We start from the raw sequence: 26,395 nt of genomic DNA on the forward strand, positions 1-26,395 counted from the left end.
CCATTGTGCCCACTTAAGGGCTGGTTTACCAAGAAATGGGTAATTTGATGAGCATCTGCTACTATAATGTATACAAACAAATACCAGGTGGTAAACAGTCAAATTTATGAAGGTGTGTAGTACACAACAGGGCTGAACAGTACTCAAAACAAAACACAACACTGTTAAAACTCAACGCTGTAAAATATTTTTTTTGTTTTTTTTTCAACTCGGTTACCTCTGTTTCTAGTTTACCTCTGTTTCCAGTCCGTAGATGCCTTGTGGGTTTTTGACATCAAACATTAAAAATAGAAGTACCACAAAGGTACTGAGCAGCGAAGCGATGTGGCTTCAAAACATATTCAACAGTAGGAGCCAGTTCCAATATGACCACCACGCACAACGTGATGCCGCTCAGTGTGTTGTGCTGAAAGAAATGAATGCGCACGTGATGCGCTAGTGTAGACATGCTCTGTCTCCCTCAAATGCATGGGCACCGAAGTATGCATCACCAACAGCATCCTGCTCCGAACACCATAAAAACTTAAGAGGCCTCCAAACAAGCCCAGGGCGAGAAAGGTGGCACTAGAAGCACTAGAAGTCGAGTAGCCACATTAATTACTTATCAGAAATGCCTAAATTCCTCTAAATAGGTCCCGCTGAGTGGGTGTGTGTCCGACTGAAGTCCAATCGTCAACAAATGGGGTAAGAAGGATCTGACAAAACGAAAACAAGCTGTTGTTTATTTCGTTAAAGGCTCTCATGGCATGCCGCGCCAATCTGGCTCTGTGTCCCACAGCAACTGCCCGTTTGCCATTCGAATCGCCACCTGTGTCTGCTTCATGCATGTGAGAAATTACAAACAACACTCTCTAGACACCCCTTCGAGACAGACATGCATACTGCGCAACATACAAGGGTTAAATAAGTTTTGCTAGAAGTTAAAAGGTCAACAGAAGAAATTTAAGACTTCACACTTCTATATACTTAACCTTTTGAAATAACTACTACGACAGTCCAATGCAAACGAAGCTTCTTCACCAACATATAAATTAGACAAGTTAATCACTGTACAAGAACAGTAAAAAAAAAAATCTAAATCTCTGATGGGATGTAATTATTCATCAACAAGCTAAAGCTCACCCACTACGATACACTGTCTTGGGATTGTGAACGCTGAATTTTTACTAATAAATATTCATGTACTTTGAATAATGAATCTGCACAGAATTTGATTAACATAGAAAATAATGTGCGACCTGGAAAATGTGCCCACTTGAGTGGCCATCATTAATCACAAAGTGTTTTTATTAAAAGGCTTATTAATATTAATTGAATAACCTGCATTAATAAAATGTAGTAGAGTGATCCATTAATGATTTTGCATTATGTATTTGCTTTATTAATTGTAGGCCTTAAGTTAGCAAGGTTTTGGGCCTAGTTTGTACAGTCTCATGTTAAGCTGCACTGATCAAATAAATCGTGGGAAATGTATGTCTAAAGAAATTAATTTGTGTTTCGTTTTTCACTGAGTTGACCAAACGTTAGCAGTGTCTTTAACTTTCTCATGAGAACTGCTTGCCAGAAAACCATGAAACGTTGTATAATGTAATGCGGGAAACAGTGATGTTCCCAGGAACTAACAATGGATGCACTGACTGGAGTACAAATAGATAATAAAGTGTTACCTGACAAGCCTGACAGTGAAAACAGGAGAAGAGGAGCCAATCAATCAAAGACATGTGAAAGAGTTTAGCTATATCTTAGATTTTAACTTTTATTTCTATTGGACTAATTGCAAACGTACTATTTGTTGACCAATGGCAACATGGGAAGTTTTTAAGACAATTTTAACTTAACCAGACAGCACAGAGAGAAGAGGGATCGTTCCTATTGCACCTCCATAGAGGTGTGCTCACTCCTACTTTGATTCCTCCTTAGAGGATTCTACTTAACTTTATTACTCAACTTCTGATGCTGAATGCTGACCCCATTAGACATTGCTTTCTGATGGTTCAGATAGCTTAGAGTCCCCATTTCTGAACCATTCCCTTTCATGGCCCATTGCTGATGCTGACCGAACAGATGTAAGACTGAAGAAGATACTCGCAGCATGCTGATCCATATGAGGAGAGGTATAACAAACTGGTATTGTTCTTGTTGTAAATTTTGTCTTTTGTTTCTAGGAACCAACCGCTATTCTGATAGAGCCATCGCTAAAATTGTTTTGCATGAAGCCCAAACATGCTATTCTAATCAGGTTAGTAAGGGAAACCCTGACAAGTTAACAGGTTGCTACTAACTAATACTTGATATTGCTCAGTTGCTGAACCTAGATGTATGCTATTTCTATTGTGCAGTTGTTCTTGCTATTGATTTGTACAGTGACTCTAGAATGTTTAATGATCAATGCATTGAACAGACTCTTTAGAAAGTTTGGTCAACCAGTGCTGTTTTTATATGTCTATCATTTTGTTTTGAGATTAATGTGTGTGATATTACTATTGTTAATATAGGGAAATAAACATTCTAACTTTTACACAAGGTGTGGTTATTCATCGCCAAACAGGTCACGTTGTGTGAAGATTACTGTCTCCAAGGTATACACTGTTGTTTAGAGTTGATTCTGTGTTGTATTTGGGATTTATGGTGGGAATTACTCTAAGTGCAGTAAGAAGGCCCATTGAATCTCTAACGCGTCCTCTTCTAAATAAGAGATAAGAAGCCAAATAAGGTTAGACGTGCTAACAGGGTTCACTTTCTCATTAACACTTCTCTGAATAAAAAGCCCTTAGGGTATCGCACTTCAGTAATCTTTCCTCAGGGGATTGAACACCATCCAAATGTTCTATCACTACAGGCTCAACTAAACTGAACTTCTACTCGTGGTTCCACACACAGTTGTTCGACACATCTCGCAAAATAACAGACCCCCTTTTTCCCATCACCCAAACACCATTCTAGCCAATCCTCTGAATATACATCATCCATTCAAAAGTTTTTTTTTACCCTTTAATTAATTACACCCCACATGATAACCCTCATACCAAATCTGCCTTGAGATATAGCATGCATTCCATTAAACCGCCACCCCGTCTAAAAAAAAACACGGTATTACTGCCACCCTCGACTGGCTTTCCCCTCTGTGATTACAAGCCAGGTCCTTCTTGACTTTATAATAATTTCCAGGGCTCTCACGCATTGATTTCAAGCGCACCTAATACGTTTCTTGGTATTCTCACCAAAAACAAGGCACTTCCACATTCTGGCTGCCAATCTCGAATTTCCACCCATATATCACCAATCTCTCAATTATTTTACTGGCCATCGCGGATCCCATACTCCAGCATTTATCTATTGTCAACTCTCTCCCAATGATCTAACTGGATTCTACAGCTCTGTATCATTAAGGGCTCTCTGGTCTCAACGCAGTCCATCATCCCTAAACTGCTCTTCTATGATCCCACCTGAGGCACCGAGGATGTCTTGCTTGCCAGTATCCCTCCCACCCCTCACGATCGCCAACCAGAATAAACCTTTTCCCCGACTCTCTGTAATAACCGCCCGCAGCCTGTTGCCATGCTTTCCAAGCTCTTCTCCCCTTCTCTCACCGCTCTGGATCCGCAGCCCCCCGAGGCTGGCTTCGCCGTCGCTCAGGTCCAAGCTCCGGGGAGGAAAGCCCAGCAATACGCGCTGGCGCTCGGCAGGTACTCCGGTAAGGGCTCGTATTCTCTCTTGCAGTTCCCGCACCGAAGAGGCAGCGCTCAGGCCCTGCAACGGTGCAGTGCCCTGACGGGACTTACACCGAAGCCGCAACATTTTCGGATCTGGGGAACAGAAAGAAAGACCCAGCGGCCTAGAGCCACGGCAACAAGATGGCAACCTGCCGATCAGCTGCTGCGAATCCTCGCGAGAAATCGGGAAAACGTTACTCAGCAACGCCATGGTAATGTGATTAGCGTCACCAGACTGGTCCATCGGTGTGAAAGTAAGATAAACGTAGGACTAACTCTACGAGCTCTTGCACGCTGGCAATGGCCAACAAGCTATGCCACACACAGCAGTGTGCGACTGTACACCCGTTATTTGTGTCGCAGACTGCCAGGTTTTCAAATATGACATTTCATAATTTCAGTGTACATAGTTGTGACATTTTACACCCAATTCTGTGACACTTCGAGTGACACTGAAATAACACCATGCATTGAAGTCCATGTAAAGAGATGTGTATTAGAAATGTCCCTCTTTTGAGTAATGAGAAAGCTTTGAAGCTGATGCAAAACCCTGGAAATGGAAGGTCACTAACCTACTTGATAATGTCAGAAAATTCTAAGTAAAAATATTGTCGGCAATTAAAAGATAGTGCGAACACGTTCTCAGTATACTGACCTGTGCCACAGACCCATACACCCTGATTGATGCTGCTGGCTGCTCACTTCATTTCTGTTGGGAAGGCCCTATTTGGGAACTTCATCTTTAAACTAGGCAGGTCTCACAGGAACTGTGCTTTTCACGATCTTTTACACTTATATGCCAATAGACCTGATTCAGGCGGGAGCCTGTGAAATTTCCTAGCTATTGAGAAGGAAAGTTACAATTCTATGAAGGACACAGAGGCGTGGATTATGTATTTCTTTGTTTACTTTTTATTAACAGCCAGTTCAAAGTTCAACAAGAAAAAACATAACACTACATATCCCATGAGTCCAACACGTCTCTATGGGAAGCACTGTCCAACCCACTCACACTTCGAATGTCTATATATATATATATATATATATATATATATATACCTCCGTTCTCCAAGTCCCTCCTCGACTTCATTACGATTGAAAGTTAAGGCACCATCAACTCACTGCATCCGCTCCTAAAAGAATAATACAATCTTTGAGAAAACCACCTCTCACAACTGTTCTCATTCTAAGGTGAAATCACACCTACAACCACAAGTCATAATAAATCCCAAAACACAATCTTGTCCTGAATCAGTTAAACACTAGCAATCCATATGATATGCACGTTATAATACATCAACTTAGAAGAGTATTCTTAAATTGGATATTACCTCTCATAGCCATCCTAGGTCTGATGTCTGTTCGAGTGGGAGACACAAGAACTGTGTCAGGTGGGATAATCCTCGCCTCCGTGTCCTTAATAGAACTTAAACTTTCCTTCTCAATAGCTAAGAAATCTTTCATTCTATGTCAGGACCGGAGGCGAGGATTATGCATGTTCAAAGTTTATGCACTACCAGCAAAGTCGCTTTGTGAATCAGTTTAAAATAGAATCTTTTGAAAGTAGATTCTGATGACCAGTCAGCCACATTCATGATGTCCTCCAATCTACCTACATGGATGCCCTTAGAGGCCATGGCACACCTAGTGGAGTGTGCCCCCAAAATTCACACAGTGATTCCCACTTCTATCATAATCCATTTTACTCACCTTGAATTTTTTTTTTTTAAAGATATCTGTAATTTGGGACCCAATGCGATCCAGATGTCTCTCCACACACCAACGAACCCACCAGTTCCATGCTGATCTTTATCTCTTACATGTATCTGGGCCCTAAGCCTGACGGATGAACGTTTCAGCCCATTTCAAAAGTCTGTTGTCTTCCCAACAACTCCTGAAATTCTCCATGCCATGAGTTTGAGATGGCCCTAAAGAACCAGAGGGTGTGGCTGACCCTGAGGGTCTAAAAGTATCTGCTGGAAGTTTGGGATAAGGAGCAGGAAGTCGTGAGAGTGTACCAGCAGAGTTGGAAACCACACCTGTGACTTCCACAGTGGAGTTATCAAAACCACTGATGCACTTGAGCTGTTGCTCTCGGTATCAACAGGAAGGGGGGAAGGCATAGGCTTGTTCCTTCCCCCAGTCCTGCAGGAACACATCCACCACCGTCGCCCCAGGGTCTGTTCACCAACTGAAATACCTTGGCAGTTGAGTGTTCAGTCTGGATGCAAAAAGATCCACTGAACATGGCCTCCAGCGATCCATGAGCACTGAGAACACGGTTCTGTCCAACCGCCAGTCGCTGGTGTCCTCCAGATGTCTGGTGTTCCAGGTTGCAAGAGTATTCTGTGTACCTGGAAGATATTCCGCCGTCACCGAGATTTGATGCTGGAGGCAGCAATGCCAAAAATCCCTTGCCAGTTCCGCCAAGGCCCTCGAGTGAGTGCCGCCCAGGCGGTTTATGTACTGGACTGCAGACACATTGTCCATTCTCAGGAGAATGCAACAAGAGATTCTGTCTCGCGTGTTCTGCCTTCCTACTTATCTCCTATCGGAGCTTACAGAACCTCTCTGGAATGCACTTCTGAGTTCAAAGAAGACCTTTATTGTTGTTAATTCTTCCCCACCCACAAGTTCTTGAGAGACGAATTAATAGATTTCAAGTACACAACGTAGTCGCAGCAAGAAAACAAAATATATATCACTGTACTTCTCAGTTGCAATGTACACAGCAAAGCAAAGCATAAAAGTCAAATTCATCACCGTTTGAGCAAGGCGGCAGGGCCTACATATTCAGCTTCATCTTTCTGGGGTCTGCAAGTTGATGACTCCGGTCAACTGTGAGAAAGAGATTATCTACCCAAACGGGAGACTGGCAACTGGCGCCTAGTTCCAGCCTGAAGTCAAGCAGATTCAAATCTAACTCACTGTAGCCCCGAGTCAGCCTTACAAAAGCGTGCCCCCTCCTCTCAGACTCGGGAAAACTACACAAGCCTTTGGAGACTGGCCAGATCTCCTAGACTTCTCCTCTTCCCAAGCCTGAGCAGAAAGGAAAACACCAAATGTACTCTCTCTTATCGGATCTAGTCTGGTGTGAAGAAAACAGCTTGGTTCATCTTGTGGAAAAACCCAGCTTGGAAGAATACAGACATCTGCGATGTTTCAACTGCAATGTCCAACTTCACGTCAAAGCCAATAGGCATCTAACCTAAATATCAAATTTAATATCTAATGTCATGTCAAAGCCAACAGGCAGCTAGCCTAAATATCAAATATAATTTCTAATATCATGTCAAAGCCAATAGGCAGCTGAGCTGAATACATAATGTAATGTCTAATATCATGTCAAAGCCAATAGGCAGCTGAACTGAATACCACATGTCAAAGCCAATAGGCAGAATACAGAATGTAATGGCTAATGCCATGTCAAAGCCAATAGGCAGCTAAACTGAATACAAAATGTAATGGCTAACTCCATGTTAAAGCCAATAGGCGGCTAAAATGAATACATAAAGTAATGGCTAATGCCATGTCAAAGCCAATAGGCAGCTAAACTGAACAAAACATATAATGGGCTACTGGTGAACATTGAGCAACTAATATGCGCAGTGGTGAAACACAAAGTCATTGGTCAAACACAATTAATAGCATCACATTCCACCCTATGACCAATGAATTTTTGTTTCACATATCTCTTGTTTCAAACAAAAACAAAAAAAAACATCAGCACAAAAAAACATTATCAGCAAATCAGATTTGAATGATCAAAGCAATCACTGTAAAGCAATGGAAGTGGATTAACATATTGATCTCATAACCTTTCACATCAGATAGATCTACACAGAAAATACTGAAACTTTTATACTCTGAATGAGATTATAGTGTCTCTAAAATAGCAATTGGATGTAGCATGAGTTCAACTCATGTAAAGGTGCACGGTCCACCTGACAGGTTTGCTGGAAGGTAAGTGAAAGTCTGAGTTCCACACGAAAAAACAGACATTTGACTGTTAACGTTGCTTAGTTCCAGTGGAAGAATGTAATCAAACAAGTTGAACTTGAACTGAAGGCGCCATTTGCGCAAAATGGATCCATGGTGCTTGCACTTTATTCAGTCAGGTTCAGGTTGGGGGTTCGGTCGCTTCCCCGACCCCACACGCACACACCCAAAGGGGGACCACACAGAACACTCAGGGACAGTGGCGGTACGTGGTAGGATCTGCAAAAGAAAAAAGTATGACTTTTCTTGCAAATAACATTTGTCATTTGAAATGTACCCTTCCTCTTCCTTTCCCTGTTTTATAATCAGCAGGACGTTTTTGGGGCCCTTTATTATAATTTCTGCAGGTTCTGGAGGGTCATCTGGGGCTCAACCCACACCTCAGCACTGAGGTTTTTTTCTGCTGCACCACAGCTTCCCTTTTCTTGCACTGTCAGAAGGGCTGGGGCAGACTCATTCTTTACCAAACCTCCATTCACTGCACTTTTGACAAGTTGGGCCATTCTGTGTCCAATTTGTATGAATGAATAAGATTATTTTCTAGTTGCCAGCATAATTTAGATTTCTCCTTGGTAATCTGCAGCAATCACTCCACCTAAAACCTGATCATTTTGCCATATCTGTTCTGGTAACTTTCCTCTCCCAAACTGCTCTATGACTGCTTGTGGGACAGATCTCTCTTGTGCGTGCTGCACAGTGTTTATCAAATCTAGGGGAATGTGCATCTCTCTCATCTCTGCCCACCTGTAAGTGGCTTTTTCTCCCAGCTGTTCACATTTCTGGTGCACCCACTTAGCCATCCCCACTAAGTCAGAATTCTGGGTGAACACTTCTCTCTCTGATTTTTTCTCTTTAACATCTGCAAGGGAATTGAACCAGTTATGCACAAGCCATGTGGAAAACCAAATGGCTAAACCATTGGCAATGAACCAAGAATCAGTGTAAAAATGACACATCTCACGCAGCTCTTGCTTTAAAGTCTGACACACATTGTACAACGCTGTTCCTTCTCCTGTGCTATAAAACAACATTTCAGTCAATGAATCATTAGTCAAACAAACATGCTTTTTATCCTCAGGGGACACAAATTCAAATGGTGAACTCAATTTCACTGGTGACTCTTTTACCTGTGGTACACTAGCCCTGTCTTGCAAGTACCAGATCCAGTGTATGATCCTAGCTAGGGGCACTCTTTTATTCCCCTGTTCCTGATTTACATGTAAATCAGTGTTTCCCTCTTGCACTCCGCAGAAACCTAAAGTCTGAATTATTTCATTTGACAAATCACAAGCACGCAGCTGCTTATATTTTTTCCTAGGGACCATATACCAAAGTGTTAGGATTTCACTAGGATGAGGGCTATTCTGTTTCCAAAAATCAAACAAGCTAATGAAACTCGGTGTCTCTTGCTTAGAGCAAACAGTAAGAAACTCTAAAATCTTTCCTTTTACTTGCACATTTTGCGATGGTAACTCGTAAATCACATTCTGAGCTCTGTTCTCCGTGTTATCAGTTAAGGAATGCACTTTGACTGCCAAAAAACCTGGCTCACACGGAGGCTCAGACTGGCTCACAGCTGTCTTAACCCCCTCATTACTGGAATGGGAAAAGACAGATTCTTCTAAAACAGCAGTTTTATAACTTTCAGCATTATCTTGCATTAATGTATTCTGGCTAATTTGCTCACGTAAATTCTTATTTTCATGTTCCAACTGCCTACATTTCTCCTGCATTTTTCTGTAAGCAGATAAAAGTATCCAAACCCTTCTGTCATAAACAAAAGGAACATCATTGCTTCCAAAAGGCACATTTTCTAAATATGCTTTATCACAGAAAGAAAACATGTTTCTCACAGCACCATCAGGCAGTTTAAGTACACATACATTTTCAAACATGGTCTGCCGTGCTTCTGTAATTCTCCAAACAACAAAAAACAATTACACTTTTAAATTGTGCATGTAGAAATCTATAACTCGACTTTCCAGACTGCTGACTACGGCAAAATGTTCTGCCTTCCTACTTATCTCCTATCGGAGCTTACAGAACCTCTCTGGAATGCACTTCTGAGTTCAAAGAAGACCTTTATTGTTGTTAATTCTTCCCCAGCCACAAGTTCTTGAGAGACAAATTAATAGATTTCAAGCACACAACATAGTCGCAGCAAGAAAACAAAATATATATCACAGTACTTCTCAGTTGCAATGTACACAGCAAAGCAAAACATAAAAGTCAAATTCATCACCGTTTGAGCAAGGCGGCAGGGCCTACATATTCAGCTTCATCTTTCTGGGGTCTGCAAGTTGATGACTTCGGTCAACTGCGAGAAAGAGATTATCTACCCAAACGGGAGACTGGCAACTGGCACCTAGTTCCAGCCTGAAGTCAAGCAGATTCGAATCTAACTCACTGTAGCCCCGAGTCATCCTTACAAAAAGTGTGCCCCCTCCTCTCAGACTGGGAAAACTACGCAAGCCTTTGGAGACTGGCCAGATCTCCTAGACTTCTCCTCTTCCCAAGCCTTAGCAGAAAGGAAACCACCAAATGTACTCTCTCTTATCAGGTCTAGTCTGGTGTGAAGAAAACAGCTTGCGATGTTTCAACTGCAATGTCCAACTCCACGTCAAAGCCAATAGCCATCTAACCTAAATATCAAATGTAATGTCTAATGTCATGTCAAAGCCAATAGACAGCTAGCCTAAATATCAAATGTAATGTCTAATATCATGTCAAAGCCAATAGGCAGCTGAGCTGAATACAGAATGTAATGTCTAATATCATGTCAAAGCCAATAGGCAGCTGAACTGAATACAGCATGTCAAAGCCAATAGGCAGATTACAGAATGTAATGGCTAATACCATGTCAAAGCCAATAGGCGGCTAAACTGAATACAGAAAGTAATGGCTAAAGCCATGTTAAAGCCAATAGGCGGCTAAACTGAACAAAATATATAGGGGGTCATTCCAACCTTCGCGGGCAGCTACCGCCGCCCGCCAGGCGGAAACCGCCATTTGGCCGCCATGCGGGCAAAATTCCGCGGCCCCCATTCTGACATTCATGCTGGGCCGGCGGGCGCTAACCAAGTTAGCGCCCGCCGGCCCAGCGGGAATGAGGGCCGCAACACAGGAGCCGGCTCCAAATGGAGCCGGTGGTGTTGCGGCCGTGCGACGGGTGCAGTTGCACCCGTCGCGTTTTTCACTGTCTGCTAGGCAGATAGTGAAAAGCTGGCCGGGGCCCTGTTAGAGGGCCCCTGCACTGCCCATACCAGTGGCATGGGCAGTGCAGGGGCCCCCAGGGGCCCCAGGACACCCCTTACCACCGTCCTCTTCCTGGCGGTGAAAACCGCCAGAAACAGGCTGGCGGTAAGGCGGTCAGAATCCCCAGGGCAGCGCTGCTTGCAGCGCTGCCCTGGCGGATTCTCCCAGCCGGGGCAAAAACGGCGGAAAACCGCCGGCCCCGGCGGGGCGACCGCGGCTTTACCGCCGCAGTCAGAATGGCATTTGAAGCACCGCCAGCCTGTTGGCGGTGCTTCCGTCATTGCCAGGGTCAGAATGACCCCCATAATGTGCTACTGGTGAACATTGAGCAACTAATATGCGCAGTGGTGAAACACAAAGTCATTGGTCAAACACAATTAATAGCATCACATCGCGTCAGTGACTGATTGCGAAGGAGCCCACCAGGAGCTCCAAGCAGTTGATGTGCAGTTTGAGTTCCTGTTGAGTCCAACGGCCTCTCATCGAAATCTCCTCACATCTGGCCCCCAGCACTGACGGCTGGCATCTGACTCTATGATCAGATTCTGAGAGGACCCGAAGATTGCTCTGCCGTTCCAGTCCTCCATGTGGTCTAGCCACCATTTGAGCTCCATCCTTGTCTCCAGAGAGAGGGATGTAAAGTCGGAGTAAGTCATTCCCTATCTGAGGTGCTGCACCTTCAACCACTGCAATGACCTGTAATGAAAGAGTCCCGGGAAAATGGCCTTAATTGAGGACGACAGGAGCCCCAAAATTCTGGCCAACTGTCTGAGGTAGATCCTGTCCCTTCTCATAACCTTCCCCATTTCCTTCCTGATCTTGGATACCTTTATGGCTGGAAGGCTGAAAGAGGCCGCATCTGAATTTATAAGGAAACCCAGAAAGGTCATAGCCTGGGAAGCCTGGGAAGCTCTGATTTCTTCCGATTTATTATGAACCCCAGTTCCTGGAGCAAAACAATAGTCATGTTCGCGTGACACAGAAGTTGGGAGCGAGACTGATCCATCAGGAGAATATCATCCAGGTAAATTATCTTGCGTACCCCTTGAGTCCTGAGGTGCTCCACAACTGGTTGAGCAAGTTCGTGAAGCACCAGGGTGCTGATGACATTCCGAATGGGAAAGACTAGAATTCAAATACATGTTGCCTCCATATAAACTGCAGAAACCTGCGGTGTGGGGGAAAGATCGGGACCGTGAGGTATGCATCCTTGAGATCCAACCGTATTATCCAATACCCTTGTAAGAGGAGGTCCCTGAGCATGTGAATGCCCTCCATCTTGAAATGTCTGTATCCCACTCGCTGAATGCCCGTAAGTTGATGACCAGGTGGAAACCTTTGTCTTTTTTCTCCAGCAGGAAGATATTGCTCAGGAAACCCCTGGGGTAGAGTATGGACTTGTCAATAGCCTCTTTCGACAGAAGTTCCTATACCTCAAAATCTATCAGTGCCATGTCCATCTCATAGAAAAAGATTGGTTTTGGTGGTGAGCCTTGTTTTGGGGTTTCCCAGAATTCTATGTGGAAGCCTTCCACTGGCTGCAACACCCATGCATCGGAGTGTGACGCCGTGTGGACCTCGAGCGCTCCACTTGTGGACTGCTGTCAGATCAGTGGTCCGTGTCCTGGACGTCCGTTTCTGCTGCGGGTCACGTTTAGAGCCGCGTTCCGGGCCGCTGCCTATTTTTCGGTCCACAGGGCGACCAGTACATCTTTCTTTGGGTGCTGCGTCACGCTGTGCTCGCCTTTTGCCCTTATAATCTCTCTTACCTATTTTTTCTGTCTTTTTTCTTTTCTCTTGTTTTCTATTTCTTTGTGGTTTCCCTATTAGCCATCTTTTCTTCTTCACAGGAGCCTTTGTTTCCTTCCCTGCATGCTTTGCTTCCTTTTCTACACCATGGCTACTTTTCCATTCACTCTAATGTGCCTTTTCCCAATTCAACATGGTGTCTTCGGAACTTCCTGCATGTCACTTCCTGTTTGCCAGTATATAAGCTCAGATGGTCTTCTGTGCTGTGCGTTGCAAACACTTCCGTTCTGATGGTGCTCCTCGCTCCTGTATCCGGTGATGTTTTGGACGTCTCCTGTTTTTCTTGTCTGTAGTTTTTGCTGTTTCCAGTTCATATTACACTTCTCTTTTTTCTTACTTTTTTAGGAGTTCCTTGCTTCTGAGGTTTTTACCAGGATTGTTTTTTTTTCCTCTGGGCCTCCTTCTGGAGGTCACGGTCTGCCTGGTGTTACTCTATCATCAGCACCGTGGCTACTGGAAAGGGTCGCCCTTACCTTGGTCAGTCCAGAACCAGTGAGAGAGCGTAGCTTATATAATCTATATTAGCATGAAATGTTTATGAATTAAGGTGTGATGATGCCACATAGAAACTATAATAATAGCGATTTTGCTTAAACGTGCGCTTGAATTGTGACCACGAAGAGTGGCCACCAATGTATACGCAAACTAATAATGATAATCAAAATGTTTATGTTACGTTCAAATGAGCTTAAACTAACATTTGTGTTATTAAATCTGTACTGGAAACCTCATAGGCCTTAAGTTAGCATGAGCCGAAGCTTAGCTGTTTGGCTCTCATATTAAATGCATTTTTCTATTTTTCAGTGTGCCGACTCACAAGGGGCCATGACCCTGTTTGTTCTTTTTCTTCAAACTTGGAAGATGAATGTAACCATGTTAGATCCGTTCTCAAGCATATTTTCTATGCCCATGGAATATATGTTATAAATGAATTGAAACAGTGTAGATTAATGTCATGTACAAGGTCATTCAAACCGGTGAAGACAATGGAACTGCTGACCAAAAGATGTGCAAAGACTTACCAAGGGATGAAGTCACACCGGACGTGCCACCTCTGGAGACGTCAATTACGAAGACCAATCAAAGACTTGTAAACCAATAGGGGGTGAAGATTAGGATTACTTAATGTGTTATACGATAGGTTGAAGATAGTGGGGTATAGCAAGTGTCCAATAGAATTTTGGGGGAATGTACTACGAAAAAGGGATACAAACCCATGTCACAGAAAGGTCATTTAGGTGGGTTAGGGAATGCTATTGATTTTATCCAGAAACTCTGTCACTCTGTTTGGTGACTTGAGATTTATTAAAACCATCCTCGCCCTTAGATTGCCCATTTACACTTTACTTCCTTATGAGGAAAGTGCCCTTTTGTCCCAGAGCTGAGTCCTGACTGATGGCGATTTGACTGATGTCCTGAAGACGAAGACTGAACCTGTGTGCTGACCTAATCTTTGGAGGGTAATTATGACAATTGCATTTGTAATTTGTCTCTTTGCTTTTCCTTTCTAGGTACCAACTGCTTACTTTTGACAGAGACCTTAGCTAAATGTTTTCCAAATTGGTGTTCTAAATTGTTTTGCATGAAGCCCAACATGCTAATGCTAATCAGTGGTTAGGACAGGTGTTCACCTAAACTGACGCAAATAGACAAACGACCGAAAATATGCTTTGTTGAACTGACGCAATATTGACACTCTGCCAATCTTGATCTATGTTCACGCCATGTTATGTTCTAATGTTTGTGATTCTTGCTTTAATGAAATCTGATCAAAGTTGCCATATTGTGACTATGCTATTATGTTTCTTAGTTTTGAGGTTAACGTATCTGCTCTTAGATTGTAACTAATAGGGAATAAAACTCACAAAATTCTACTAAAATGGTGTGGTTATTCATGGCTGAAAGTTCACGGTAGCGTTTTTGAATTGATTAATGACTTTGACTAATGCATTGTCGTGATAAATATTGATGACATTATTAACGTATTGATTGAGATATATTGATTAGCTATCTCGTCCTAAGGTGTCTCTCAACTGGGTCAAAAGATTAATTGGCCTAAAACGAGTCCTAATGTGAAATAAATTATCATAAAGGGACGCGTTAGCACCAGCAAAGAAATCATAAAAAGTGTCACCCCGCACGCCACTACACTTCTTTATTGCAGCCTAGTATGTTTAAGCACATGCTGCTGAGATTAGATGACCTCACCTCTGTCCACAAGTGCCTGGGGAATGTGTCTTCCAGGCAAGGCACTTTTCTGACTTGCTTTGTCTTGAGCTGCAACACTTCTTGAAGCAGTTCAATGCTGTCTCTCTCTATCACACTGCATTCGTTTATGCGTGCTCTGCAGCCAGAGACCAGAGGAAACACCCTTCTACTGAATGACTCGGAGTCTAGCAGTCTCGCCTACACAAGAAGATCCAGCAGCACACGTGTGTCTCAGTGAGTATTACTCAAGTCACATGGTCAGGCCACTAACTGGTTGCCTTCCACCACAAGAGATACCATAACTCACTTCCGGTAAGAACATCTTACCTGCACCTATATATCTAGCTTGGAACAAGCTGAATTTGGAGGAATTAGAAAACCAGCTTACCTTCAACATAAATCTTGTCACAATAAATTCTGAAATACACTCTAATCTTTGATCTCTTAATTCCGCTGAATTCCGCTGAAAACATCTACACATAACAAAAGAAAACACACCTCTCAGATGAATGCAGAATTAAAAAAACATACAAAAACAATCTGGCAACCTTCAACACAATAAGCTCAAAAGAAACAACCCTCAAGACAAACTATTCCAACACAGACCTAACAGAATATTTATTAAAAAAAACTAAGGGCCACATGTACAAAAATCATCTCTTGCGACTCGCAAATTGCGAATCAGAGCGACTCGTAATTAGCGAATCGCAAAATCTGATGTACAACAATGTCAATGACACTGTTTGCAATTCCCAATGGGGTTGCAAATGACCTACCTCATGAATATTCATTGGGTAGGTAACAAATTGTGACCCAATGGGGAATGGCCGCCCTCACAGGGATGGTGGCCTGCTGGAGACAGCAGACCACCATGTCTGTGACTGCCTTAAATAAAGCAGTTTTTTTTTTTAAATGCAGCCTGTTTTCCTTAAAGGAAAACGAGATGCATTTCAAAATCAAAAATGAAAATGTTTCTCTTCATTTTTTCAGAGCAGGGAGTGGTCCGTGGGACCACTGCCTGCTCTGAAGAAATATTTTCGCTACCATTCACAAAGGGGAAGGGGTCCCGTGGGGACCCCTTCCAGTTTCCGAATGTGTTAGCACCAGTTTGAAACTGGTGCTAACTGCGATTGTTTTGCGACCGCATTCGCAGTCACAAAACAATCATACATAACATCTGTATTCGGTATTAGGAAGGGATGCCCTTGTCACGCCCTGCCTAATACCGAATCGCAAAACCCAAACTGCGATTCGGTAACAAGTTACTGAATCACAGTTTGGGGTTTGTACATCCCAAATAGCATTTTTCAAGTCGCAAACGGGCCAATTCGCCGTTTGTGACTTGAAAACTGCTTTGTACATCTGGCCCTAAATACCTATACTATTCCAGCCAAATCCACAATGAAAAATGTAGTAATAAAGAATTCTATAAAATGCCCACCATATTCCACAAGCCAAACCAATTCCATTTCTCAAGATTTTTGTGAATAACTGGCAAATCATTACACAACTAAAGCAAACATGTTGGATTTTTTTTTAACCAACAAAAAGCTAGCAGCACCAACTCATTCACAACAAATCCTTCCAGAGCAAAGCTAACACAGCTTCTACACTACTTCAAAATCTGAATTTCTGCATCTTGTCAAAGCGAGCAAGCCAGCCAGCTGCCACTCTGATCCTTGTCCATCTCAAATCTTCAACAAGTTTTTAACAAATTCAGCAGCCACCCCAGTCAGGACACTCATCTAAAAACTTTTAACAAGAGGAGTTTTCTGAGACGACTTAAAAAAGTCATATGTTTTATTTAAAGAAAACTAACCTTGACACTTAAAAACCAAACACTAAAGACCTATGCCAAACAGGCCATTCCTGGGCAACTTATAGAAAGAACAGCAGTTAACTGAAGACAATTTCCAAACAGGATTATTTTCAAGAAGAAGCACTGAATCAGCCCTCATCTCAAACTGAGATGACCTTCAAACACAATAGATCAAAATTCGGTTCCTGCTGTACTTCTCATGAACCTTTCAGCAGCCTTTGACACAGTTAATCATAACACAGTAATTCAAAGACTCAAGGAAGCCGGAATATGGCACGCCTCTCGCTTGGATCACATCCTACCTAAGCAATAGACCAAATATCACCCATACCTCTTCCATTCTCTTTAAACCCCTGCAGCATTAAAGCAGGTGTCACTCAAGGCTCTCCTACACTTTTCATCATCTACTTGAAATCACTACTAGAATTAATCAATGTTTTTTGCTCCTCCTGTTGCAACTACACATACTTCTGAAATTGAGAAATCCCAAGAACACTGAAAAATCCAAAATTTTCAGTTGCCTCCAGGTCGTTGACCAATGGATGACATGGGGCCACCTTAAACTGAATGCACCCAAAACTTGAAATATGCACCAGTGGTGAGTGGAAAACGTATAACTCTCACTGTGCCTGGACTGACGATCTAGGATCTATTTGTGACCAACTGTCAATGAATGCCCAAGTAGGGGTAGATAAGGTAGTCAAATCAAGCATCCTTGCAATTAAAACGCTGCAGCAAACAATCAATCAGAGTTTATAAAGAGCAGATACTAATCGTTACGGTCTCAAGGCGCTGGGGGGGGTCCTTGGGAGGTTTGTAGCGTGTACCAGAGGTCGATTAAAAAAGCCATGTCTTCAGTTCCTCCGTGAAGCTGGGGAGGAAGGTGGTTTGTCTGATGTGGATGGGTAGGGCGTTCCAGGCAGTGGCAGCAAGGTAGGAGAAGGAGAGTCCTCCGGTTCTGGTTTTCCTGATGCAGGGTACTTCTGCAAGAGAGAGCTGGGCTGAGCGTAGGGTCCTGTGGGGTGCATAGAAGTTGAGTCGCTGGTTAAGGTAGGCAGGTCTGGAGTTGTGGAGGGCCTTGTGTGCGTAGGTGAGGATTCTGAAAGTGATTCTTTTCTCTATGGGGAGCCAGTGCAGTGTGTGTAGGTGCTGTGGGATGTGGCAGTGTCTGGGTAGGTCGAGGATCAAACTGGCAGCGGCGTTCTGGATGTTTTGTAATTTGCGGGTGAGCTTTTTGTTGATTCCGGTGTAGAATGCATTGCCGTAGTCCAGTCTGCTGGTGATGAGGGCGTGTGTGACAGTATTTCTATGCTCGAGGGGGATCCATTTGAAGGTCTTGAGTAGGAGGGTGCGGAAGCAGGTGGAGGTGACTGAGTTGATCTGAAGGTTCATGCTGAGGTCGGGGTCCATGATGGTTCCGATGTTGCAGGCTTGGCTGGCGGGGGTGGGTGGGTTTCCAAGGGTGGGTGGCCACCAGGAGTCACTCTATGCATTGGGCTGAGGGCACAGGATGAGTACTTCGGTCTTGTTTGTGTTGAGTCTCTCATCCAGTGGTGACTGCTTTCATGCCCTTGTGGAAGTTGTGTCTGGCCTTGTCTGGTTCGTTGGAGAGGGAGGGGATGAGTTCAGTGTTGTCTGCTTAGGAGATTATGTTTACTCCGCAGCTTCTGACGATGGTGACGAGGGGGCGCCATGTAGATGTTAAACAGCGTGGGACTGAGAGAGGATCCTTCAGGCACTCCGCAGGTGGTGTGCGTGGGTTCCGCGAGATAGGGGGCCAGTCTCACTCATTGCATTCTGCCAGAGAGGAAGGATTGGATCCAGTCGAGGGACTTTTATCTGATGCCGGCTTCGTGGAGTCCTCGTATCAGGGTGTGATGGGAGACTGTGTCGAAAGCTGCCAAGAGGTCTAGTAGGATCTGATGTGGCTGAAGGTAGCGGAAGTTCCTGTAATGAAGATGGAATTGATGGTGTGTCCTGAGAGAGTGTGTTGGCTCTGTCACGATCTGTCGAAGTCCTATGTTTTGGAGGTTGTCTAGGAGGGATGTGGTGTTGGGGTCTTGTGGTTTCCCATGGTGGAAGTTGAGGTCTCCCAGCAGGGTGTAGTTGGTGACTGCGATGGCTTGTGCAGAGATAAAGTCCCTGATGGAGTTGGTGAAAGGTGTGCTACGTCTGGGAAGGCGGTAAATGATGGTTCCCATGATGGTGGATGTTGGGTTGGTGTGTAGCTTGTAGTGGAGGTGTTCCATCAGGTTAGTGGCTTCTTTGGAGTTTTCGGAGTGTGTGTTCAGGTGGTGATTCCCCCCCCCCGGGCAGCTGGGATGATCTTTTCGGGAGATCTTGTATCCCTAGGGGATGGCAATGGCAATGTCTGGGCCTGAGGTGTTTGTTGGTCTAGGTCTTGATGAGGAATGCGATGTCCGTCTGGTGCTGTCGAGGAGGTCCTAGATTTCGGTGGCGTGCTTATGGAGGGAGCGGACATTGAGGAGGATGCACTTCAGGGGTTTCGGGTTCAGTGAGTTGTTGCGGGGGGTTGTACTGGGTCCCTGGTCTTGGTGGTTATGCAGGTTTGACGGCAGCGGAAGCAGCTGAAGAGACTGTGTGTGTTGCCTAGAGCTGCTTGCTTGCAGTTGTTGTTGTGTCCTGGGTTGAGCGTGATGAGTTCAGCTGCTGTGTAGAGGCGGCGGGTGGCAGAACCAGGGGTCCGGGCGCAGGTCGCGTTCAGGTCACCATTAAGTAGGGAAGGGGGAAGGAGAGGGCAGCTGGGAGGTGAGAGCTGAAAAAGGCACGAAAAAAGGGGCGGGCCGCAGAGGCAGCAGTGGCAGGGATGGAGCGCAAGAGAGAGAAGGGAACGGGCCGCAGGGGCAGCAGCGGCAGGGGAGAGCGAGAGTGGAGAGAGAGAGAGCGGAGTGAGGGGAGAAAAATGAGGAAGAGGAGCACAAAAGGAAACTGAACACAATAGGAACAGCACACAGAAAAAAGAGGCGAAAGAGGAAAAAAGTGAACAGAAGGCAGAGGGCAGCCTAGCAGAGCTCCCCCACTAGACACCAGGGATGAAGCGCAGGCAGAAGCCTGAGGGTGGAGGAGGGCCTCGAACTCCTGACAAAGGTCAGCGTTCAGAGAACAGATCAGCCTCACTTGCCGGTGGAGCTATGAGGTGGCAGAGCAGTTCACTGACTAGGTCAAAGTGGTTCTTTTCACTCTGCTTCTCCGTGTTTATTATCCTCACCTGACCTGTGTGCTCCTTCAAGCTTTCATCCGTCTAAGGGACCATCTCCCTTGCTGTGATACCATCCTTTTTTTATTTACAAGATCTGTCACTACTTTGTTGTTGTTTAAAGCCGTGGTAAAGGGGGACCTGCTGTCTACCTGTTTTACTTTTTAGCTTGGCTGTCGCTTGAATGTCTTTACCACCAATGATGTTGCTACTTCTGTACAGCGCTTTAAATAAAAGTACTGGAATACCTTAAATGAATAATTACATAGATTGCCCAGACAAATGATCTGACTGCTTTTAGAGGAAAAACTCAGTTTGAATTTCTAAAGACTGATTTGTTTCCTGTCATTATAAAGCACTTGGGGTCAATCTATTGGAGGCCAAAACTGCAGCAAAGTGATTTTCATCTAAGACTGGTAAAAGCTATGCTGCTGGAATCAATTGAAGAGAACCGTATGAAAATAACTGTTTTATTATACAGTGATGTAACCTGTATATTTAATGTGAAGAAGACCTCAACATATTTACTGGTACTCAATCAACAATCTGGAAAAGACTCCAACCTGGATTCAGGCACACGATCATTAAGGCACTGTGATATCAGCGGCATGCTCTTGTTATGCCATACTGTGTCTACTTTTTAAAAGTAGTGTACTGGGGGGAGGGAAGTTGCTGCAGCACCTCAAAAATAACCATTATAGAGTTCAGAATGAGAAATAAAGGTGTCTCTAAATGTTGTTGTTATCTTGCCACATTAGCTTTGTGTTCAAAGACAGGAGTCCAATGTAACACTGAGAGCCAGATTACGAGGCTGTCGGTCTGAACACCACCATCCTCACGATGGCTGTCGGACCTCCGTGGCTGTGGCAGACCCGCCAACCTCCCGCCCTCCCTGCTGTCAGATCCCGACGGGCTGACGGCGGTGCAGGTTGCAATCAGCCAGGGCGGTGCTTAACTCAGTGCCGCCCTGCTGATTACAACCTTATTCTCCGACAGCCATTTCATTGTGGTTCAGCTGCCATGAAAAGGCTGGCAGAGATCAAGGGCAGGGGTTCCCCTGTCCAGCACCCTTGAAATGTGCACTGTCTCCTGTGCAGACAGTGCACATTTCGAGGGTGCTGGTGCCCCCCTGCATGCTGCAGCATTGTCGCTGGCTCTAATACGAACCAGCGACAATGCTGCCACCCATTTCCCACTGGGCTGCCAGTCAGCCCAGTGGGAAAGTAGTAATGGGTCCGGCGGGCAGGATGACCACATGACAGCGACCACCTCGTCAGGAGTTTGGCGGACAGTTGTTTCCGTCTGCCAAACTCTTAATCAGCCCTTATGTCTTCCGTCAGATTGCTGCTTCTTCTTTTAACATGGAGATTGGTGTTCACTTTTTTTCCTGACTGCAAAGGTAGAGAATTTTGTAAAGGGAACTATGTGACAATCTTGTTGGGGTACAGCTAGTGTCAAACGAAAGACTGTAGAATGTAAGTTATTTTCTAACTCAATAAAAATTAAATACCTGAGAGTAAGCTATCCAAGTTACTCAAGATATTTCAGCAGTTAGAAACCACATTTGAAGCACTTTTTTGTGTTTTTTAAGTATAATGGAAACAAAGATTTTAATACGATCAAAACAAATCAAGGTACTTTACTTGGCAAATGATAAATATTTGTGTAACCCGATTTCCACAGATTATTCTTTGAATGCTACAGGGTTTAATCAGTAAAACTACATGTCTGTGCAAATTTAGTGGCCATTTCATTGAAACATTTGCTGTCTGTAAATGGGAGTTTACTACAACACTATGCTTTAGTAATTTATGTGTGACAGTGTGCTCCAAATGCTCCTCCAGCTATATACCACATCCTTACCATTCTCCTGCTGAGTGGGCGTGGCTCATTTGTTACACCTATTCTCAGTTGAGGGTTGGATTTTTCACAGCCCCTATGACTTCACCATGTAAGACTGGTGGCAGCACTCCCACTCTGAAAATGATTCCAGCACCATTGAGTTGTTTGGAGCCTGAATGGACTTAGCACATGGGTGGATCATGCGGTATCAACGAGAGCAGCACACTGCTTTTCTTTTTAAAGTCTGCTTTTGGCTGTATAATGAGAATTGACAGCATGTTTCCTTTTTAAAGGGACACCCTAGGGAATGTTTTTTTTATAAAATACCCTGAGCGTATGTATGAATTTAAAAAAGCAAATGTAAATACTTTGGGCGCACACACCATCATTCTTTCCAGCCTTGTTTATTTAGAATATGAATGTACTGTCCCATGTCTGCATTCTGCATGTTTGTCTTCCTAACACTGCTTACTCCTGTAAAATCTGTGCGTGTATGAAAGGGGTGTTTAGCAGATCTTGAGGCTTGGTTCTTCAATCATTGGGAGCAGGATGAGGGGGGCGCACAACCCATAAGCTTTCTCAATACATATTATTTTACACCATATTCACAAGATTTAAAAGCACTCTCTTCCCTTGAACAGTGTCTGCAGCCCCCACTGTAACTTAAGACTTCCCAGGTGTGCTTTGGTTTAATGATATATGGATGGTTTTAGGGGAACTCTAGCTGCCTACTCCTACCGGTATCCAACTTCCAGCCTGAGAACTAACTAGTCCAGTCACCTCGTTTTGCTTTTGACCCATCTGTGCAGCCATTGCATGCCATCCTGACATTGCAGTTTCTATCATTTTATGGGGATATTAGCTATCGAAACCTTTGAATTTGGGAGTGAGACAGACTTTTAGGTTTCTACTAAGGATGCTGTTCGATTTTCTATTGATTTGCTGTACTTTTGGGACTTAGGGCCTGATTTAGATTTCCGAGGACGGGTTACTCCGTCACAGGGGTGACGGATATCCCATCCCCCGAAATATAAATCCTATTATTTCCTATCAGATTTATATTTTGCCATTGTGACGGAGTAAGCCATCCGCTGAAATCTAAATCAAGCCCTTAGACTATTTTTCAGTTTTTGCTTAATGTTGTAGTTTACTTAAGCTCTGAGAGCCTTAATGGCAATTGATGTCCATGTCCGTTTACTGATACCGACTGCTGCTGCATTTGCAATTTTAATTTTCCTGTACTGGCCTTTAAAATATTAATACGTTTTCATGGTTTGTCTAAATTACTGATCTGAAACTTACTTTTTGAGTCATTCTTCATTATTGACTATATTTTGAAATTATGTTTTGAATCTTCTCTTTAGGGACATATTGCCTCATCTACTCTTGAGAAAAACACTTACCCTTATCTAGATGCTATGAGTGTTTTGACTATCATGCAGATTATTTAAAACACAGCACCATATGGGGAAGAGTACACATAAATTAACAGACCAACTTCAGGATCATTTTTGTCCCCATTCTGAACTTTGTTTGCACCCTTCGATTTCCATGGCCAAACGAAAACTGGATTATTTGTGGTGTTCCACCATTCCAGAATTGTTCCTTAGCAGAGGAGTGTGAGTGTTAGTAAGGCAGAATGAATTGTGAGTGATTGTGGTACTGTACTAGTCCATTGTGGCATTTTTAGTATGAGGGTGAGGATTTGTATGGAGTTGTAAATTACACTGCATGTGAGCGTTTTGGTTTTGTCCATTTGATCTGTGGTCAATAGGTTGACTGGTTACTTTAATTCGGATAGATTTGTTATAATTGTTAGTTGTGGTCTGATTTGTAATGGTATCAAAAAAGATTAGATTTTTATATTTATTGTTGGTTAAGGTAATCAGATTCATGGTAATCCAAAATCTCAAGATATGTTTTGAACACTCTCTGTATGTGGTTATGTGTTTCTGTGAGGCATCACAAAACACAAGGATGAGGTCTCCTGAATGAATAAAAATCTTTTACTTGAATGCGTGCTAACAAGGATTGGATTGATGTTTGCTTATTCTCTAGTGCACAGGACTAATGTCCTGTTCCAATTGGGTTCATTACCGCAGGTCATGAATCTGCCTTTCATGTGACTGACAGTGCCAAAAGGTGCAGGTTCTTGAATCAGCAAGACTGATCTTTCTCTAGATTACTTTTTCTTTTTTTCTCTTATTTAGTTTGAAAGGACAGTGTTTATTTGTTTGTATGTATAACGTTAATGTCTTGACTAATATTTTGGCTCCTAAATTAATTAAGAGTCTAGGCCCATACGAGGCGCATTCCTGGTTTTAGCATCACAAATATGATTGCTTCCCTCAAGTTGTGAACTAGCTTCCCAGTCTCATGAGCTCCCTAATATATGCTTAAGAGTTGAGGAGTGATGTGAGATGTATATCGCTTAAATACCTCAAAAGGAAAGACATTTGGACTGGGTATTTTTCTGGGACGAAGGCCAGCATGGGCCTCTATTTCCTCCACACACAGAGATTTATCCAGCCTCCGATGGTCTGAGTTAGAAAGTGGTTTAACCGACAAGTCTATTAGGATGAGATTTGTGCATTCCGTGTGACAGGATCCGTGCTGCATGTAACGGTTCATATTAGTTCGCAAATTCTTGAGCAAATTGCTGGGGATATGTCAGGTGTAATCTAGTGGCATCTAACAGTCTGAGGATGAATTGCAGGTCAATTTCTCTATTAGTTAACTTGCGCATAAACTTTCCAGCTTTATCTTTTTCTACGATTTCGGCCAGAATTTTGGCATCCATGTTGATGAGGGAGAGCGGTCTATATGACTCAATTTTCAGCTGCTTTATCCGTCTTTAACAGGGTCCCAATTAGGGCTTCCCGCAGGGTTGGTGGCAGCTGCTGATTAATGTACGCTTCCTCATACATGGCATGTAAGTGCGGAGCTACCTGGTCTGCCAATTCCTTGTAGAATTCCCCAGTTAGCCCATCTGAGCCAGGGGCCTAACCATGTGGAATTTTACAAACTGTGTCTTTGATCTTGTCTATTGTTATGGGTTGTAAAAGGTATTCCCTCCGCCGGTTGGATAGCCATGCCAATGCTACATCATCTAAATAAGGGTTGCTCTCAGTCTCTGTGGGCGGCACATAAGTGCTATATAGTTTCTGATAGTATTGTGTGAATGCCTGGAGAATGGAAGATGTGACGTAATGTTCCGTCGAATCAGGAGTGATTATCTCCACTGTATGATCTTGGCCTTCGGCATTCTTAGTCTTTCTGCTAGGCTCTGACCGGGCCAACCTCCCTCACCATACTCTTGTGCTATATGACTGTACCTTGTTTGGCCAGCTCATCATAAGTAGTGAGATGTTCTCTAGTCTCTGCTAGAGTGACTGGTTTCAAGTAACCAGCATAATCTCTCTCCAGTGTACACAATATATCTACAGTTTGAACTAATTGATTTCAGATGGATTTCAGAATACCAGCCTGCGTGCTCATATACATGCCCCTTATCATGACCTTGAAGGGCTCCCTTGCTTTCCACTGAGCCCACATCAGTTGCAAATTATTCTGTAATAGCCGCTCTTATCCCAGTGTCTAAAAGAGATGACAGCTTAAATCTCCCTGATTATGAGGTGGGGAGTGTTGAGGGTAGGCACAGTTCCAACTTCACAGGGGCGTGGTCTGATAATGTCTTGGGCATATGTGAGATTTAATGCACCCATGTGTTCAGTTCCCATGTAAGCAACCAATAATCCAGCCTGGACTACCAACCATGCATTGTCAAGCTGAAGGAACCCTCACAACATACTGGGTGGCATAGCTGCCATATATTTATGAGCGCATATTCCTCCAACCCTGCCCTTATGACCCCTTCTGCCTGTTTTCCATGCCATTCTGTTATGGCAGATGTATCTAATGTGGGGTCTAAATATGTATTGAGGTCTGCACCCCATAGTATATTTTGTGGTTTCAAAGCGTGGCCATGGCGCCAGACCGTCTCATAAAATTCTGGATCATCCACACTGGGGCCATAGGTAGTGATCAATGTTACTGGTGTGCTCCATATATACCAGGTAGTGATCAATGTTACTGGTGTTCTCCATATATACCCCCGTGCAATGGCCAATCTGCCTTGCTCATCTACCACGGTATGGGCCAATGTAAACCGCACTCCCCTTTTAACCACTATCATTACCCCCCTGGAGTATGACAATAATGATGATATCCGTCGATAGATCGCCCATCTGTTTCCAATAGCCTGTTCAGTGCTGTGTGTTAGATGTGTCTCATGGAAAAAGGCAATTTGCACTTTATGTCTATTTAGGTATGCAGGGACCTGTCGTATTTTTTTCGGCTATTGAGCCCTCTTATATTCCATGTCAACAAGGTTATGTACCCCTCGTGCTTAGTCATTTAGTTAGCATTAACAAGCATGTTATGTGTCCATATGGATAATGGGTGTACTACGGCAAAAGTCATGTAGTAGGCTAAATGACGGTGGTGACTTGAACAGTAAACACACAACCTGGC

At 43.7% G+C, this 26,395-nt stretch overlaps 1 protein-coding gene across 1 annotated transcript in view; it reads right to left on the reverse strand.

Annotated features, from left to right (window-relative positions):
• Positions 1-3,934, reverse strand: part of YOD1 (YOD1 deubiquitinase) — a 29,103-nt gene extending 25,169 nt beyond the window's left edge. Inside the window, exon 1 of the mRNA XM_069238607.1 lies at positions 3,591-3,934. Coding sequence (XP_069094708.1) covers positions 3,591-3,924 — 334 coding nt within the window. The 5' untranslated portion in view covers positions 3,925-3,934. The remainder of the gene's footprint in view (positions 1-3,590) is intronic.
• Positions 3,935-26,395: the final 22,461 nt, after the last annotated feature.

Source organism: Pleurodeles waltl, chromosome 6, assembly GCF_031143425.1.
Source record: "Pleurodeles waltl isolate 20211129_DDA chromosome 6, aPleWal1.hap1.20221129, whole genome shotgun sequence".
Classification (NCBI taxonomy): domain Eukaryota; kingdom Metazoa; phylum Chordata; class Amphibia; order Caudata; family Salamandridae; genus Pleurodeles; species Pleurodeles waltl.